Source organism: Phasianus colchicus, chromosome 25 (genome assembly GCF_987193195.1).
Source record: "Phasianus colchicus chromosome 25, bPhaCol1.hap1.1, whole genome shotgun sequence".
NCBI lineage: Eukaryota > Metazoa > Chordata > Aves > Galliformes > Phasianidae > Phasianus > Phasianus colchicus.
In genome coordinates this window covers 4705143-4724731 of record NC_143460.1, presented here as the reverse complement: position 1 = coordinate 4724731, position 19589 = coordinate 4705143, and the positions used below count along the sequence as shown (strand labels likewise).

The 19589-nt window shown below is 52.5% G+C and overlaps 1 protein-coding gene across 1 annotated transcript; it reads right to left on the bottom strand.

Annotated features, from left to right (window-relative positions):
* Window positions 1-324: 324 nt before the first annotated feature.
* On the bottom strand, window positions 325-12740 carry LOC116236918 (potassium voltage-gated channel subfamily A member 3-like). The gene is made up of 2 exons (XM_031605753.2): window positions 9366-12740; window positions 325-3658 (listed from the first exon to the last, which is right to left on the bottom strand). Exon 1 carries the CDS (start codon window positions 12599-12601, stop codon window positions 10859-10861), a length of 1743 nt encoding a protein of 580 aa, XP_031461613.2. The 5' UTR covers window positions 12602-12740; the 3' UTR covers window positions 325-3658; window positions 9366-10858.
* Window positions 12741-19589: the final 6849 nt, after the last annotated feature.

Below are 19589 nucleotides of genomic sequence, written 5' to 3'. Positions count from 1 at the left end.
TCATTGAGTTTCAACCTCCCTGCTATGTGCAGGGTCACCAACCATCGGACCAGGCTGCCCAGAACTACATCCAGCCTGGCCTTGAATGCATCCAGGGATGGAGCATCCTTGGGCAACTTGTTCCAGAGGTATCTCATACCCCATCCCTGTTACATCCTTGGACACCCAGCATCCCTCCTCTCCCATCTCACCACCCACCCCCATCACCATGGCACCACCAGAGATGTGTTTCAGCCGTTTTATTGAACTTTGCGTATGAAAGAACAGTTTTGAGTCCTAATGAAAAAAAAAAAAAAAAAAAAAAAAAAAAAAAAAAAACAACATTAAAAAAATAAGTTTGACATCAGGTAAAAAAAATCCACACGACCAGAAAATAAAAACCCAAAAACCCACCTGTGAGGAGCTGAATATGCAGCCCACAGCACAGTGGGGTCACCAGGACAACAGGATGTTTGTTCGAGCATCAGATCAGCACCGATGGAATAAATTGAAACGTGGGCAACACAGCTCACTGGGCAAACCAAAATGAAAAGGAAAGCGGAGCAACGAGGCTGAGCTTTGCATCTCCAGCCACAAACGGTGTTGTTACTGCAGAGCTTAGCTGCTCTGGGTTCGGCCTTCGTGCAGAGAAAGCCACTGGGTTGTCAGGTGGGTGTGTTGGGTTTCGGGAGGCAGGATGTCACTGTTGGAATATCTCCGTGTGTGTTGCTGCTGAGATAGTCCTGAGGACTTCTCATCACCAGCCAAAGTGCTGCCTGATGGCGTGGAAAGCAACGTCAACCTTATACCCAGCCAGGAAGGAATCATGGAAACGAATTGCATAGTAAATGATGGGGAATGAAGGAATTAAGACCTCCTGTGTGAGAGGTGGGTGCTTGGTCAGGTTCCCCTCTTGCAAAGCTTTGGGATCTCAGATCATAAAGGAAGAGCCTATTCTCCTTGAGAGGAGCTCAGTTTGGCCATGGGAAACACTCCTCCCTCTGCAACAGTTTTCCTCCCTACACACCAGGTTGGGTGCATATGGGTGCATCTTTCAGACGTCACTCGGTTGGCACCCAAGCCAAATGACTAAATCCCATTTCTCATACACCAGTGGCAGGTGGATGGTAGCAAACACACCATTTTGACTAAAACCACCCCATTTCAGGCATTGGGCCACAACTCCACGCCATTGCTACTTCTCCTCTTCATAGCACAAAGGCTCAGATATGTCAATGGCTTTTCTAGAGCCAGGAAAGTCATCCTGCCCCAAAACACTCTCTGAAACGGCACTGCTGGCCTGGCCTCACTGTCATCAGAGACAAAGGTCTGGAAAACTGCAGAGGAGGACAGCAGATCTCAGCCCATTCCTTTGGAAGATGCACTGACGATGTCATCTTCGACAAGAAATAAAATGTGCCAACGAAGGGTGATTTCCCCGTGTCAGAGGTGGGCAAAGCCACCGCATTACAGAGCAGTGCAACAGGAGAAGCAAGAGAAGGAGTCATGCAGACTTCCAAGGCTGTACAGAGGAGAAAAACTCCATTCTTCAATTTTAGAAGAATTCAGTGACGACAGCAGCACTTAAACGCATTTTGGATAACATCTGTGCCTCTCTCAGCTGTTATCCATGAACATCACCCCAGTGCCATCCCAGTGCTGCCTACAGCACCATGGGACCCTGCCCTACAAATCCACCAGGAGGGGCCCCGTGGCAAAGCTCCCATTGCCATCAGGCACGCTGACATAGGAAGGGAGGAGGGCTGCAGACAGCAGGAGGAGCTCAGACGTGTTTGGCGTCTCAAGCGCCGCACGACGCACGGCTTCCTCAGCATCTCTGAGCGTGGCTTTGAAGGGCTATGAATAAAGATGAGCAGCCTGCAGTCGGATGATTACGGGAATAAATACGTGCTATTTTTTGGGGGACCTTCTCTTGCTGTCAGCCATCATTAAATCGCTCCCTTTTTTGTTTGTTTTTTAATTGACTGGATACATTTTTAATTTGCCTTCCCTTGCCAAATCCGGCTCTCCCTTCAAAATGACATTTCTGCATGGCTGTCCTGCTATGATGGTTGTCTATAAACACACAGGGCTATCTTTGGAGTCATGACAATGCAGACAATACACAGGACCAACAATTAAAGACTATCAAACTCTCGCCTATTTAGAGAAAGCACATTAACAATTAGCCGGGTCAGCAATCAAGCAAAAGAAATCCAACAGCACGGAGCACACGTGGGCTGTTTTGTTGCCAGAGCTGATATGTACAACACTGAGAACAAGTTGAAATTTGGTGATTTCCACAATTTGGAGATGTCACAGGGTCACGGAATTGAGTTGGAAGGGACCCTTAGAGGCCATCTGGTCCAACTGCCTGCAATGGATGGGGACACTCAGGGTGTCCACGGGGAAGGTGAGATTTGGGGAGCGGAGCTGCTGGCACCCATTGGGGCATCACTGCTTCAGAGCCCAGCGGAAGGGCTCTGCTCTTCCCATCCCATCCAACCCCAAGCAGAGAGATGCTTTAACACAGAGCTCATTGAAAACAGACGAGGCACAACCACGGTGCGCACACACAAAGCTCATAAAAAAATCTCCGGGTTCCACACCGGTGAGAAAGAAAAAAAATAAACTTTTGTACTGATACATTCTATCCCCACTTTTAAGGGCTACTGTTTAATGTTCCAAAAGAAACTAAATTCAACACCTCTGGGACCAGAGCTTCCCGAGAGGAAATCAGCTCTCCTCCTGCCCACAGGGGGTGCTGGGTCCCATCTCATGGGGTGCTGGGCTGTCTGCAGCCCCGACCCCCCTTCAGGCTGCTCTCCCTTATGGGATCACTGCAGATTTGTTTGTTTGATCCCTTTTGCACCCTCAGGACCAGGCTAGGTGCTGCAGGAAGGCTGCAAACCCATCATTTCACAGCTGTTTTGGAGGGCTGGATGCGTCCCATCCATCACAATGGAAGGAGAGCACCGCTGGGTTATTTGGGGCTCACAGGGATGGAAATGAGCTCAGCCCTCACCCCCAGACACTGGACAGATTTTGGCATTCTTTCCAGTGCTGGGGAGCTGCAGCCTGGTGGGAGGACATGGCTCCCATTGCAGGAGGCAGGGAGGGATGCCTTTGGTGCAGCACGTACCTATTTATAAAGAGCATATACAGGAAAGCCAGAAAAAATAGAACAGAGCTCGTTCGCTTCCTATGGCCAAAACCAGCCCGTGTCACTGGGAGCACTGAGAGCAACCCACGTGCCCCCATTTTGCTCCCACCCCAAGCAGAACACTTGGACAGCCCTCCGGCGGCTCTGCTCAGCATTTCCCTTCTGATTGCTCAACCTTCCAAGAGTTTTGTTCATTTTTTTTTTATAACAAGAAAACAAAACAAAACAAAACAAAACCCCAAACCCTGACATAACATCCAACCCATTTTCACCTCTGTCCTTTTTTTGTTTGTTTGTTTGTTTGTTTGTTTTTTGTTTTTCCCTGGCTTGGCGTCGTCTCATCACATTGCATAAAAAATCTTCATCTTCCATCTGTAATGCACTTGTGAGAAGACAGACGAGGTGAGGAGCGGGTCAGGGTGGGGAGCTCCATCCATCAGTGGGTGCCATCTCCTTCAGAGGCGTCTCATCCCCAAGCACAGTGCTGAAGCTCTCACATTGAAGCTTTTCTGCTCTCTGTTGGGCAAAGAAAAAGCAGCGTTGGTGCACAGCCTGGCTTTGAAAAGAAGCAGCACGTTGTTATGGTTTCAGAGCAAAGTGGGGTGGATAGCACACATTGGTCCCCTCGGACGACTTCAATCCCCATTCCCCAGAAATGAAAAGTGAAATTTTGCTAATTAAAATCGTTTAACGGACTGAATGCAAGGCAGCTGAAAGCTAGGAAAAGATTCATTAAGAATATTCACGTTAACGGCAAGTTGCAAATCCAATCCAAAATAATTACCATGAAGCGAGCCTTCCTCATCACATTTTTCTCTTAATCAAGCTGAGCTCCTGAAAACCTGATACCACTGATATGATATTAAGCAACTGGCTGAGCGGATAGCTGAGAGCAGATTGCTGAGACCCAGCCTGAGATCCAACCTCTGTCCCACCACCTCCATCACTCCCATTTCCCCCAAAAATGAACGCCTCCCTCCATCCCACAGCTGGAAATGGAGAGCATTGCTCTGCCCACCCACAGTGGGGCACAGCCCTGAGCTGGGGCGATGTGGCACTGAGCACTGAATGGATCCCAAGCGCTGGCCCCTTGGTGCTGATGTTTGAGTGACAATTAGTAATGCTTCTGATGGAGAGGTTCGTTAACTACATTAAAACCAGCCTGATGAGTGCTAATGAGCGCTGCCACCAGATCGGATGACGAGAGCTGGGTGCTTCGTTAGTGGGAAGGATCTGTGTTAATGAACTAAATACTAACGAACCTGGATCCACTTCTCCCAGCCTGGCCATGAAGCCCTTCCCTACAATAAGCCAATTTTCCCCACGTGAGTCTGTTTTACCCAAATGGCTGAGCCTGGATCCATCCCATACACCTGGATAGGAACCTCAGCACAGCACGGACTGATCGGATGCAGAGCAATGGGCAGAAATGCAGACACAGCTCAGGTTTCCCAGCTCTTCTGGGTACCCCAATGCCTTTCCAGGATGAATCCCTGTCCTTGTACCTCAGTTTAATGATGTCATTATTCCACTGAATTCAGCCAGAACAGTAGTGGGAGTGAGGTCAGGAGCACGCAGGAGATGTTGCTGCTCCGGCTCCTGAAGGGATGCAGATGTATTCCCAGCACACAGGGATGATGAAATCCTCCCCCCTCCAACAGAAGCAGAGGACGTGAAGCAGAGGCTACAGAAATAAGAGGTTGTTCAGTTGGTGGAGCCAAAGGATTTGTGGCCAAGAGGTGGGAGTTGGCGGAGCAGCTCGAGAGACCGCGTGCACCGCATCTTCCTTGAGCCCTGCACCCAGGGGAAATCTGGGGCTGGAAAACAGCTCCTTTTGAGCCAAATCCTTAAGGGATAAACAAAGAGGATGAGTCTGCCCGTCTTCCTCTCATCCCAGAAAGTATGTTGGAATGGCTGAGATTTTTAATATAGAATGAAAGTGTGGGATATAATTGATGACAAGCAACGCAGCTTTGGGGGAAATAGATTTTATCGCATTAACTTGATGAGCTCTTCTTACTGAGCTCCAGGTAAGGCTGATAGAGGTATGTGCTGTTGTAATGCACTCCTGCAAACGAGCTGCACGGCACCTTGGTTATGAAAATGGAGCAAGAAATGCACAGAGATTTCAGGAGAAATGAGGCATGAGGGTGGAAATGCAAATGCAAAGGTGCACATCCCCCATGTCTGCAGCACAGGGAATCCCATTTCATGGACTGCAACCTGCACAGCATCCCCAGCCACACTGCAGTGCTCTCAGCTCCTTTTTTTTTGCTACCACAGGGGCAAACAGCAAAACACATCTTTCTGCAGACACAAAAATGCTTTGCAATGCGTGCATTCGTCTTTTCCATGCTTCACTGCAGCCTTTGGGTTCCCACGAGAGCAAAACCCGGAGCAAAGGCGCTGCTGCAGGAGCCCCACTGCACCCCAACCACCGCTGATCAAACCGTGACACAACCCAAAAGGATTTTCCATATCTGCTATGCAAGAGGCAAGCAAACAGCTGGTGCTGGTCAGCAGCAACACAACGCCAAGTGCACTTTGCTGCCTGGAGAGCAAGAGCAGAGATAGCCAGTGGCTGATGCAGTCATGCACATCCGCACCAAGTCTTCCCACACAGTACGTGTAAGGATGCTAAAAATGAAGTGCAACAAATGTGGAAGAGCAACAGACGTGACGGAGCTTCGCCGTGCTCAGAAAAGCATCCGAATTACGAGTGGTGAGGAAATGAATCACTGCAGAACCAACACAGAACCGCTGATCCGGGGGTCTTCATGTACAGAGATGGTTCCCTCTGTGCAGAGGTGAAGAGCAGCCAGAGGGAAGTATTTGAGCAGAGTGACAAGCTGAATGAGATAGGAGACAGGTTTTAATTTACTGGAGCATGTCCTGCTGCATAAGGAGGAGAAAAGTGATGGTGCCCTGCAGGGACATCCGTGAGTGAAGGTTTCCCCGTCCTCCTGCAGAGCATCCTCAGTGCTCTGCCAGTAACGAGACATGGATGGGCCCCTGAAATGTGGGGATCTCAAAAATCAGCTCCTCATTCACAGAGAAAAGGCAAGCAGGGGGATCGTGGGGGATTTTCTCAGAGCGTTTTTGGCTATTTTGATGGCTCCAGCTGAAAGGGCAGCGTGGGACCCCGCTCCCGTCCCTCTTCCGCACGGAGAATGGTTTTCATGAGCAAAAAATGCTGTTTGCTCTCTGCTGCTGACAAACAGCAGGAGCACAGCAGCCCTGACGCCTTCCAGCACAGAGCAGCAAACACGCGTCCCGTCAGGAGGGATGAATATCGCATTGACGGAGGCACCATTACTCATTTTCCTGCTCGGGAAGCCAAGTATGGGAGAAAAAGCTCTGGGTTATGCCTGAGGCTCTGTCCTATGAGCTGCAGAGCCCTCAGTGGGGCTGCTCCACTGGGCTCCCTCAGGAGCAAACGTTCCCTGTGCAATGCAATGGCATGGCAGCTCCATGGTGTACCCTAAGAAAACCCTCCATCAGTGCCCACCCAAATGCTGTTAACCCCACACCCCCACTACCAGGGGAGGGATTCCCAGCACTGGGAGACACCCAAATACCCCCAGATCCACAACACCCAAATGTTGCCAGCTGCACATCACTGCCCAAAGCCGTGCGCTGGGGGAAAACCCAGAGCAGAGAAAGGTGAGGATGAGCAGCACCAGCTCCGTGGCATTGAAGGAACGCACAGGATTTGCTCTCCCCATGGCATCCCACAATGTCCTCAAAGCACCTATTTCCCTGCAGCCATTGCCCACACGCATGCCTTGCCATAGGGATGCCATTGCTGAGCTTTCCTTCCCCTGCACAAAGTGTGTGAGACTGAAAGGCAGAACGCTGCCAGGTATAATGCTACCTGTGTGCTTGCACCCTATTGCTTTGCACCACAGGTTTGCATCCTGTTAAAGCATTCAAATATGGAGAAAGGCACTGCCTTGCGTCGGGCTGGGCTGTGCTTGCACAAAGATATGCATATTTTAAAAGCTTGGCAGGAAGAGGGCTCCAAACTACACAATTGAACAGATTTCATGCAGAATGCCCTCCACACACACAAACCACCACCTGAACCCCACGCTCTGCTCTGCCAGGACACCCCTTAGCAATGGGTGAGGGCTCCTCTTCCCTTCTGCTGGGGAAGCCGCTGCTCTGCCCTTCATCTCCACCAAACTGTTCCTAAATTGGGGATGAAAAACAACCAGCAGCTTCCTTTTTCCCTTTGTCAATGGACAGAACAGCAACAATTGGCCAAAGAAATCTGACCCTGCGGGAGGAAAGGGACACCCCAGCCCTGCTCTGTGACCCCGGAGTGGGACAGATCCCATCCACCTGAAGGGCATCTGCTGTGCTGGGGAGCAGTGAACCTTTTTGGAGGAATCCAGGCTACAGAAGTGTAAATAAGCGGGAGAAAAAAAAAAAAAAAGTGAGAAAAGCATCAAGCAGAAAGACCAGGATGGGGGGGTTCCTGTATCAAAGGTGATGCACCCATGGGGAGGCAGAGACCCTATGGCCCCCTAAACTCCACCAGGTAACACCTGTTTTGAGGCAAGCTTCACAGCCCAGTGTGCTCTGCTGTGCCTGGAGCAATGGTTGCAGCAGCACTAACACACAGTGGATGCACACAGCGAGGCAGCAAGGGCGCATGAAGTGGATGCACGCTGCAAGGCAGCAAAGGAACACACACGGATGGAAGCTGAAAGGCAGCAAAGGAACGCACACGGATGGAAACTGCAGCACAGGGCTCTCCATCCCCACAGGCTGCCACGGAGCAGTCTGGCAGCACTTTGCAGCTCCTGGCAGGATGCACTCAGTGGAGCTGTCAGACCATGCGGCACACAGAGTGCGCACCGAATGGCACCCAGCAAGACTGACAGCACCGAGGGAAGGAGCAGACAGAAATGGGGCAGAGCACAGCAGGGATATCCCCGTTTTGCTGCTCGCTGCTCCCTCTCCCATTTCTGTGCGTGCCTTCAGCGCTTTGACGTTCTTCAGCAGTGCCATTCAGTGCTTGAAAAACTACGGCGGATGATCCGACTTCCTTAGCACCTCTGTGATAAAGCGCTTTTTGCTGACAGTAAAATGTGTTTGAAGCTGTTCTGCCCCCACTGAATGAGGTGGGGAGCAGCCAGGAAAGCAAACTAACGACCGATGAGGTTTCTGTTTATTTAAGTGGCACAGAAACTGAGAACTGTGCGCTGCTGTTTCCAGGCACACATGTGGTTTCCGTGCCGGTGCCATCCGTGCAACTGCCACAGCAAAAATATCGCAACGAAACTCAGCAAGGAGGGGGGAGAGCTCCCACTGCCCTGAGCTCCAACCCTCCTTTTAGGACGGGGCATGCAGAAAAGCTTTGATAGGCATCAGAAGGGAAAGCTCGCAGCTGGCTGTGACAGCTCAGCCTGCTGGCAAAGGTGCCTGGGGGTTCCCTGCTGCCCCGTGCTCTGGGATGCTGTCAGGGTGAGGGCTGTCAGCTCTGTGTGGCTGCAGAGCATCGCCCTCGCCATGGTCAGAGCAGATTCTCTGCTGGAGAAACTGCTGCAGCTCCAATAAAGCCGTCAGATGCCATTAGTGAAGAAGCTGCTTGGATGTTTTCCGGTGGTGCTGAGGGTTTTATTCACTGGTTGGGGTGCTGGGGCTGAGGGGCAGTGTGAGGTGACACAAACCATCCCAATGCTTTTAAAGTCCGGAGGAAATCTCAGCAAAATTTCCGGTTTCAACACGGTCAAAATCCTCCCTTCCATCCCCTCAGGAAACACGTGGCTCAGCCAGGTTGGGCTCCAGGTGTCCTTTGTCTTTGCTGGCATTCCTGTACACTCCCCACCTCACAAACCTCTTTGTTCTTACCCCAAAACCAACCAGGACAGAGCAGGGCCCCAGCAGCCCCACTGGGGACCAACCCAGAGCACCGAAACACTGCCACAACTCTTCTCTTTTTGGACAGTTTTGGATAGATCCCTGCACAGAGCAGCACAGCTTTCCCCCAGCATTGCTCACCCAGAGCTCAGTGTGCAACACCAGAAAGCAAAGTGAGAAGCACACAGAACTGGAGGAACCTTAGGATGCTGCCATCCCATTACACCCAAAGTGCACTAAGACACACGAGGGCAGCAGGGGAAGCTGGAAAACAACACCACGCAGAAGGAAACACGAGGTTCGTTCCAAAAAGCAATGATGCAAACAAAAACCTCTCCCACCTTGCAAAGCTCACCTGATCCCATCAGATGTCCTGCAGCCCCCGGTGTGCACGGAAGGATGAAGGAGGCACATTTTCCCTGGCGGCTTTGGGTTTACATTGCAATCTTGCTCTTTCTAGCTCTGCATTTGTCCCCCTGGTTTCCAAAGGCTGCCGAGCTTTCCCGGCTGAGCTTTCATTTCTGCCCTTGGAGGACACTTTGGAGTTTTGCTCCGGGTGAGGTGAGCGCGGTCCTTTCTCCACTCATGTCTGCAGGCTCCCAAATCTCACTGCCAAGGTGTGAACTCCTTTGAGAGGGAGAAGGGGACGTGGGGAGTGCTTATTGCCTACGAGCGGGTGTTTGGGTGCAGGGATGGGCTGCAGGATGGGGTGCGGATGGGGGTGCAGGATGGGATCCCTGTGCGGTGCAGAGCCGAGGGGTGGTGGGGCTGGAACCATCTGGAAGGGCTTTGGAGGGAAGGGTGAGGGCCGAGGGGGGGGATGGGAGAAGGGATGCCATGACAACCTTTTGGGGTTTCCCAGGAAACCAGGGTTGCCATAGCAACTGCATCACTCCGGTCCGAATTAGTGACTTCCGCTGGAAGGCGTGCTCACCGCTTTAATCTCCTTGCCATAAGCAGCTGCATCTCTCCCAGACGCGGTGCAAAAGGTGGAAACATCCCTTTGTCTGCAGCTCGGCAGCTCAGCCCTCGTGCATCCACCCCATCCCGCTCCACCCGCCGCATCACACGGACCCACGGATCCTGAGCTGGGTGAAATCATGCCCAGAGCTGCAGGGGAAGGGAATTAAGGGTAGAAAATAAGGGGGTAGGGTTTTAGTCTGAACCGATTGCGCTCGGCTTATGATCAGATGAGAATGTCAGAAATGATCCATCGGGGGAGAAAAGGGGATCCGCGGTGTGTCCCTAAGGGCACGCCGCCTCCCAGCATTAAGCACCGTTTAACAACCCGCTAACGGAGACCGTGCGAAATTAAAGGGTTGTTTCCTCCCAGCCCCCTTCCAGAGCTCGGCAACATGTTTTCCTCGTCTCCCCACCCAATCCGGGGCCGCTAATCCAACAAGTGAGCTTATGCGATGGAAGGGAAATGGGCTCCGCACCGCCTGCAGGGAAGGGGGAGCAAACCAGGAGCAAAGCGAGACGTCCCCAAAAGCCAGGAAACAAAGGCAGCCCTGCAACACGTTGCAAAACAGACACCTGCTCCAGCGGTGCCATTTGTCTTCATTCTCCTTCACCGTACCCATCGGCCGTCCTCTTTTCTTTGGAGAATTTTAAATCCCTTTCGGATCTTTAGAAAGGAAAAAAAGAAAAAAACCAAAAACCTCTACAAAAATAAACGTATAAAACCAAGGGCGCACACAGACGGACGATGGTGCATGTTCCACACAACACCAAGTACACACGGTCACTTTTGCATCATTATTGTTATTAATTCTTTTTTTTTTTTTTTTTTTTTTTTTTTTTTTTTTTTTTACCACATCCTCAGGTTTCGCTGCCGCTCTGTGTTTATTAAACATCCGTAAAGATCTTTTTGATGTTCACACAGTTGGGATTGTTTGTGGTTGTGCAGTTGCCTGTCTTAAAGGCAGCCTGTTTGAATGCACTGTGGTTGATTCCCCCCTCCTCTATCACCATGTACTCGGATTTGCTGAGGGTGGAATTGCTGCGTGCCTTCCTCATCTCTTCAGTAGATGAGAGGTGCTGGCAGCTTCCAACGTGCATGTACTGGGCTTGCTCCTCACCTTCTGTCTCCCGGTGGTAGAAATAGTTGAAATTGGAGACTATGACAGGCACGGGCAGGGCGATGGTCAGCACCCCCGCGATGGCACACAGAGACCCCACGATCTTGCCCCCGATGGTGATAGGATGCATGTCCCCATAGCCCACTGTGGTCATGGTCACCACCGCCCACCAGAAGGCGTCAGGGATGCTGCTGAAACCCGAACTGGGGTCGTCAGCCTCGGCGAAGTAGACGGCGCTGGAGAAGAGGATGACGCCGATGAAGAGGAAGAAGATGAGCAAACCCAGCTCCCGCATGCTGGCCTTGAGGGTCTGCCCCAGGATCTGCAGCCCCTTGGAGTGCCGGGACAGTTTGAAGATCCGGAAGACCCGCACCAAGCGGATGACTCGGAGGATGGCCAAGGACATGGCTTGCTGGCCGTTGCCTTGCCTCTCTGCCAGCTCAGTGCCCAGAGTGATGAAGTAGGGAATGATGGCCACAATGTCAATGATGTTCATGATGTTCTTGGAGAAGGTGGCCTTGCTGGGGCAGGCAAAGAAGCGCACCAGCAGCTCAAAGGAGAACCAGATGATGCACAAAGTCTCCACCACAAAGAAAGGGTCGGTGAAGGACGACACCATGGAAACGGCTGAGGACGAGGAATTGGTGAAGACATCAGGTGGGAGAGGGCCACCACCTGTCCCAAATGTCCCCCCTGTTCCCTCATAGTCGTGGTCATCCCTGAACTCAGGCAGGGTCTCCAGGCAGAAGATGACAATAGAGATGAGGATGACCAGGACAGAGACGATGGCGATGCCTCGGGCCGGCCCGGAGCTCTCAGGATACTCAAAGAGCAGCCAGACCTGGCGCTGGAACTCCTTCTCTGGGAGCGGCCGCTGCTCCTCCCGAATGAAACCCTCGTCCTCCCGGAACTTCTCCATGGCCTCCTCCCCCAGCTGGTAGAAACGAATCTCCTCGGAGAAGATATCAATGGGGACGTTAACGGGTCGTCGGATTCGCCCGCCCGACTGGTAGTAATAGAGGATGGCATCGAAGCTGGGCCGGTTACGGTCGAAGAAATACTCGTTGCGCAGGGGGTCGAAGTAACGCATCCTTTTGCGGGGGTCCCCCAGCAGCGTCTCGGGGAACTGCGCCAACGTTTTCAGCTGAGTCTCGAAGCGCAGCCCCGAGATGTTGATCACCACCCGCTCGCAGCACTCGTGCTCTCCGCTGACCTCCGCGGGATGCCCTGCGGGGCCGGCGGCGGGCGGAGCGGGGTGTTCGTAGCGTTCCCCCCCCAGCAACGGGTGCGGATGCTGCGGTTCCTCCGGCAAAGGGTCCCCGGCGCCCCCCACCACCGTCATGCTGCCTTCCTCCGCCTCCTCGCCCTCTTCTTCCTCGTGGCCGGGGGGCGGCTGCGGGGCGCCGGGGGGAGGCTGTTCGGTGTAGCCCAGGTTGTGGTGGCTGCTGTTGGGGGGCCGGCCGGCGGAGGAGGCGGCCGGAGAGTGCAGCAAGCTCCGGCGCTCGTCCATAAAGGTGTGGGGAGGAAAGGGGAAAGGGTGAGAGCAACGGCGAGGCGGCGGTCGGAGCCTTTTCTTCCTCTTCTTCCTCCTCCTCGGGGCGGAGAGGGAGAAGCAGCCGCCCCGCTCCCGGCTGCCGCGGCTCTGAGCGGCGCCGGGCTGCGCTCAAAAAGTCCGCCCCCAGCGCTGGCACCGCCTCGCCCCGCCGCTCCCCGAACCCCCCCGGCACCGCCCGCTTCGGGGACCCCCGGAGCCCCGCGGAGCGGCTCGCTCTGTGGCCGGGGTGCGGTGGGGCTGCGGCGGGGAATTGCCGGATGCTTTGGGGGCTGGGAGCAGCGGGGGGAGTCCTGAACGGCAGGGCGTGTGTGTGTGTGCATGTATACGTGTGTGTGTGTGTGTGTGTGCATGTATACGTGTGTGTGCCTGTGTATGTGCACATACGTATGCACATACATGTGGGTTTGCATGCCTATGTGCACGCATGTGTGCATGCGTGGATGCACGCGTGTGCGTGTGCATGTATGCGTGTGTGCGCCCGTCTCTGTGCACATGTATGTGCATACGTGTGCATGCTTGTGTGCAGATGTGGATGCTTGTGTGCATACATGTGCGTATGCGTGTGTGTGTGCATGTGTGTGCACGCATGCACATGTTCATGTGTGTGTCTGAGTGTGCGTGTGCAACCCCACAGCCAAATCAATGCAGAAGCGAAGCTGGCTCAGCCTTCTCTAAAGGCAGTTGCAGTCTTTCCTGCAAGGAAGCTGGAAGGCTTTTCTCAATCAATCTTTTCAGACAAATAGTTCACTTTTGGTCAAATGGGATTTTTTATTTTTTTTTTCCTGCAGAAAGCCTTCCCTGCAGAATCCCAGTGCTGGCAAACACTCCATCCCCACAAGACTTGCACAGAGGGGTAACTCGAGGCCAACCCCCCCACGGGTCCCTGTGCTCCCAAACCCCATTGATGGCTCTCCAGAAGTGCTCCTATCCTCAGCCCTGTGCCAAGAGAAGCTCTGGGAATTCAGGGGGTTCCTGGCTGGGGAAGGAGCCTGACCACATGGGTCAGGGATGTATTAAGGGCATCCCAATCCCATCCCACTCCAACAGCCCCACTGCAGAGAAGGTGAAATCCTCACCACCAGCCCCGCTGCAGCTCCTTCCTGCTGTTATTTTTAACCAGCACAGCCTCCAGAAGGTAGGGAGAAAAAAAAAAAAGAAAAACCACAGATGAAAAGATCAAACTTATTTATACTTTAAATTAGAAACAAGCTGTACAAAATATACAAACCCATGGGGGAAAACTGCAATAAATATTGCTGTAGGAGCTGAGCCCAAAGTGTAAATGGGAACAGATCTGAGCAAGCCCAGCTTCCCTTCCTCATCTTGTTGATAGATCTGGTAAGGGGCAAAATAACCCCAAACCTTCTGCCCCAAAAAGTGGTGGAGGTGCCCCAGGAGGAGGCGTCCAGCTGGGAACTGCTCTGGGCTGTGGCCTCAGCCCCAGCTGCAGCAGCAATAGGGGACACTCATCTCCAGGCCATGGCACATTGCCCTGCATAGATTTGGGTTCTTATGGCCACCTCCATCCTTGACTTCATGTCCTGCTCATGGCTGCACATCACCCAGGATGAGGGAATTGGGGCAACAGGCATCCAGCCTTACTCCTTCATCATTCCTATGGCAGCTAACAGCAGGAGAACCCAACACACAGCATCTCCCAGCCATCCCAACCTGGACAGAGAGAAAACCAAGCATCATTCACCCTCAGGTTGCTCATAGGCTGCAAAACACTCCTGCAAACAATGGTTCACATCCAAAATCTGAGCTCTGCTCTCTGCAAGTTTCGTGATCTGCCATCATCTGCTCCCTCCACACTCGTGTGTAGCACTTACTTAAGGACTTGTCTGGCTCATCTCTTTCCACTGCTAGGATTTCTGCCAGTAAATCACTGTCATCTGGTCGAAGGCAAACAAACAAGGCTGCTTCATACCGTAAACATTTATTGATGACAAAAGGCTCGAGGCAACAAGGCGGAACTTCCATAATTGCAACAGTTTACTTGGGCTCTCAGTCGGGGGGTAAACCCATTGGAAATCAGCACCAGCTCTGCAGAGAGCCACGTACCTTTGGGATGCACTGAGGAAAATCCCTTCCCTTGCAACCAGGATCGAGCTGTCCCCATCAGCTCAGCACAGCAGCAGGAATTAACCCCTCAGCTGCCGCCTGCTTTAAATCAGCCTGAAGGATTGCAGCTCCAGCCCAGCAGCCTCAGGCACCGCGTGGCCTCCTGGCCCTGTTTTCCCCTCCGCTGCTTCCACCTAATCCCATCAAATCTAATTAAGCTCTGCCAGGCCAGCAGCTCGCTGCAGGCACAGCGGCTTTAGGGCCATTGCCGCCAGCCCCAGCTGGTCAAGCAGGCTGGGTTGTGCCCCAAACCAGCAGGAATGAACACGATCACAGGGTGAGATTGAGCACGGTGACACCAGTGCTGATAGGAGTCCATGGGAGGGGACACCTCTGCAGTGCCCCCAGCATTTTCCTGCAAAGCGCAGCACCAAATGTGCTCCTCCAGGCTGTGGCTTTTCTGTTGAATGCAGGATGTCCACCTCCTCTCTGCTTATCCGTCCAATTCTAATCTTGAATCTGGACTCAACAAATTCGATTTGATTCCTAACAGCCATTTAGGAAACTCCCCTGTGCAATGATCTACAGGCTGACCTGCAACACCGACTGCAGCTTGCACAAAGCAGCAGAGCCAGCACTGCTCCTTTCTTCCTCTACTGGCCTTCTTGGGGCAGATTAACAAGCAGAGGGGGCACACAGCTTCACCTCTCCCACAGCCATAGGGGAACCCTTCCAGACCCCTCCCATGCATGGAACCTCCATTCCAACCCCCCCTCTGCTCCCAGGCTTTGGTTCCCTGCCTTGAAGCCTTGCCCACCCCAAGCATCCTCTTGTGCTTGCCCTGCCCCATTCAGAGCTGTGCATCCTGCAGCCTCGCTGCCTGCACGTGTTGGAGCCCTGCCCTCCCTCATGTCTGAATGGGAACCCTGCCTCCATTGATAAATCTGGGACAAATCTGCTACTCTTTATTTCTGAGGATCAGAAACCTTTCAGCGCTAACGCTGTTACAATAATACCTTAATGCACCATAAATGTATTGTCTCTCCTCTCACAGCAGGGAACACACAAAGCTCCAGCTGCTCCATGGGGACATGATTAACTCACTCGTGTGGCTCCTCCTGTCGTTCCAGAACCACGAGCTCACCTTGCCCTACCTTTGCTTCTCACATCCATAGGAACCCTATTTCCCTGCCAACATTAGAGGCTGTGTGTGCCATTCGGGTCACTCCCCACTGCTGGGGCAGAGCTGAAACTTGTAAATAGGGCTTCAGCATCAACCCAACTTCTTGTGATTAACTCAGAGTAACACACAGCTACAGCAAGCAAATGGGCACCGGCACTCTGCTCCTCTTTCTGCAGCCACGTTGAGTCGCTTGCTCTCCCCGTAACCTTCAGCTGGTTCTTCCCTGCAAACTTAGCTCTGATTTAATTACGGTTATTGGCTCTGCAATTAGGGATGAAGCAGCACAAGGCTGCCTTTGGTCCAGGAGTGACCACCCTGCAGCCTTCGGGCTCACAGCCACCCCACAGAGATGCACTGCAGCTCTGAGATGCGCCCACAGCCGTCTGGCTGCGTAGGAGCAGAGCCTCGAGTCTCTCCGTGCCTCAGTTTCTCCTCTGTACATTAGGAGAACGCTTCTCGCCTCCCACCTGCAGTCTATTTAAATCCCTCGCCAGCCTTTCGCCCAGCTCGTGGTTGCAAAAAAAAAAAAAAAAAAAAAAAAAAAGGAGAGAGAACCAGAAACTCGAGATAGGAAATAAAAATTCAGCGTTTTCTGGCTGCTGAGGTTTGCTTCACAGTCAGCACACGGGCAAAGCTCACTGCTGCAAGCTCCGTGGGGATGGCAAACCTTTAACAGGGCGCTGAGCACAAACACAACAGGCAGCAGCACAGGGGGAGGTCTCTGTTGCAATAGAGTGAATAGAGGCAGTCTTCAGAGAGTGGTCATTGCTCTCAATAGGTGGGGGAAGTGAAAGTCGAACCTCTGACCCCAAGTAGCCGTGCATGGATGGGAGCGATGGATTTAGCAAGAGAAGTGCACAACTCTGCCATCAAAGAATGGGGAAGATTTATGGGGTAAAAGATCCCCCAAATTCCTCTGTGTTGCTTGCTGACTTCACGCAGTGGCTCCATTGGCTGTGATGGAGCTGCTGGAGCTCGATCCCATCCAACCCTTTGGGGACCAAGGGGTTACAATTCAGACTGGAGTCAGGCCTATTTTAATATCCTAAAAATGTGATTACAGGGCGGGATTATGTTGGCCAAACAATGTTAATGCAAATTCCCCCTTTAATGGGGATCACATTCCAAGGCCTTCACAATGACAGCAAAATGATATCCAGAGGCTTCTTACGCAGCTCCTGTTGCACGCCATTATTTGGTCATTAGGCGATAAGATTACATCCACAAAGCAACTTAACCACAAATCCATGGAGACGGCGTGGCAGCGGAGCTGCCTTTTCATTACGGATGGGCAGATGTCCATGGGATGAGGGGTGGGTGCTTGAGGGATGTGGGATGAGCATCGTTGCCCAGTTGGATGAGAGCTCAGCAGCCCCCGTTTTGGGGCAGTAGAAATCACTCCTTGCGCTTCACTGAATAATTTATTCCAGGAATGTCACTTCTGCTTGGCTTTGGTGGCACTCGTCCCCATCCGAGTTGGCACACGGCAGCATTTCAGCCTACTTATGCCAAGAGAAGCCAACAGCTGCAAAAATTCTGCTAGCAGCTCCTCTGACAGCCAAGCCCAACCACTGCCCTCCATCCAAACACAGCTGGAGCAATCTGCCCTGAAATACGGGATCGGTCTCTTCAAAACAATATTTCAAGTGGATTTTTCAGGGGGAAACTGAGGATATTCGGGTGAATTGGTGCCCAGCCCCGCTCAGCTGCACAAACAGTTCTGTTCTTAAATAGCTCCATTCGGTTTGCATAGAAATACTGGAGAATCTACAAGTCACTGCTGCACCACAAAGCGCCCTTGTAAAGGCTCAAGTGTTTATTTTCAGAACGTGTGCTCTCCACCTTTCTCCCATTGCTCAGCCAGTCGTGCTCAGAAAAATAAATTGTGTCATGGAAATTGCCTGGTTTTCCCTGGTATGTGTGCTGGGGAGCTGGGATGGGAGGGGTGGGAGGGGTGGAAGGGATGAGAGGGATGGGAAGGATGGGAGCAATGGAAGGGATGGAGGGATGGGAGGGATGGAAGGGGTGGAAGGGATGGGAGCAATGGGAGAGGTGGAAGGGATGGGAAGGGTGGTAGGGATGGGAGCAATGGAAGGGTTGGGAGCAAGGGGAGCAATGGGAGGGATGGAAGGGATGGAAGGGATTGGAGGGATGGGAGCAATGGAAGGGATGAGAGGGATGGAAGGGATGGAAGGGATGAGAGGGATGGAAGGGATGGAAGGGATGGGAGGGATTGGAGGGATGGGAGCAATGGAAGGGATGAGAGGGATGGAAGGGATGAGAGGAATGGGAGCCCATCCCGTCCCTCCAGCCTCAACTCTGAGCTGGTAGGAATGCCATCATCACAGCCAATTAACGGATGTTAATGTGTTGTGTTCAGAGGAGTGGGATTTATGTCAAATGTCTTGAATGAAGAGCAACAGCTGAGGAAATCTGGTGTCAGGATGGAGGCTGCTTGAGGAGCTCAGCTCCATGCAAGCACAGTTCTGGGTGAACCATGGCATCCCAGTCCTTATGCCCAGCAGGACTTGGGAGCCTGGATCCAACCAGACCCAGCTAAGTGCTAATATTATCACTGTTCCAAATCCTGGGAAAATTCACTTCTGCCTTAAGGCTGTTCTGCATTTCCAGCAGGGAAACCCAAACCAACAGAAATTTGGACCAGAGGAGCCTGTGCAGCATCATGGAGAGGCTGCAGAAGGGCTCGATGACCCAAGCTCTAGTGCTGAGCTCTGCACTTTATTTCTATGATTCCTGTTTTGTAGCTGCACAAGCCTGGGATCCCCCTTCTAGCAGAGCCCATTTCTGAGAAATTCTTGCGGCTCACTCTGAAATTTCCTCTGCATCACGGAGAGGAAATCTGGTGTCTGCAATGAGGAAGACACCAGAAATAGGGGGTCCTGATGAGTCGCTGTGTATGAAGTGGGAGCAAAACCCCTCATCGGGACCCAGGGGTGCGATGCTGGGTGATGGGGTGACACTGCAGGGCAACGGGGTGACACTGCAGGGCAATGGGGGTGAGATCACCCTGCCCCATGGGTGCCGTAGTGACCCTCCTTGCGTTGGCCAATGACCATTTTGACAAGGCATGAGCAGATGGAGAAATAACGAAAGGGATCTGCTGGCAGTAAACACACGAATTCTCCGAAATCATCCCCCTCCGAAACAAAAGCAAAAGTGGCTGCTTCTTCTTTCCCCATTTCTAAACCCCAAATGACAAAACAGCCAACGTGGTGCTGGGGGGATGTGGGAGGGGGTTCCTTTGCAAAAGGGGCTTTTCAGAGTTTTGCCATTTCATTTCTTTGGTATATTGGGAAAGCCGGGGCTCAGCCTGGGGACAGCAGCAGGGCTGATCGCTGCCACCTGCGCCAGTAACCCCAGCAACAGCTCCGTGCCGACAGAGGCAGGAGAGGATGCTGACTCACTGCCCGCCTCGAGTTCTCAGCTCACCCTTAATAAAAAGCATCGCCGGAAGAGTCTTGCTATTCCTTTCCACTCCTCATCCCCCCCAGCCACTGAAGAAACCACAATGAAAAATGAACACGTGAAAAATAATAATAAAAGAAATACCCGTGCACACCAGGGTGAGTTTAATTGCATGAACGAAACTCGTTCCAGTTCAAAAGGCAGCACCCTCCGTTAATTCGCTGAGGTCATTGCAAAGAGAAATGAGTCCTGAGATGGAAGGTTTTGCTG

Excerpts from the sequence above, each read along its gene's own strand:
- LOC116236918 (XM_031605753.2), bottom strand. The coding sequence starts at position 12,601 with ATGGACGAGCGCCGGAGCTTGCTGCACTCTCCGGCCGCCTCCTCCGCC.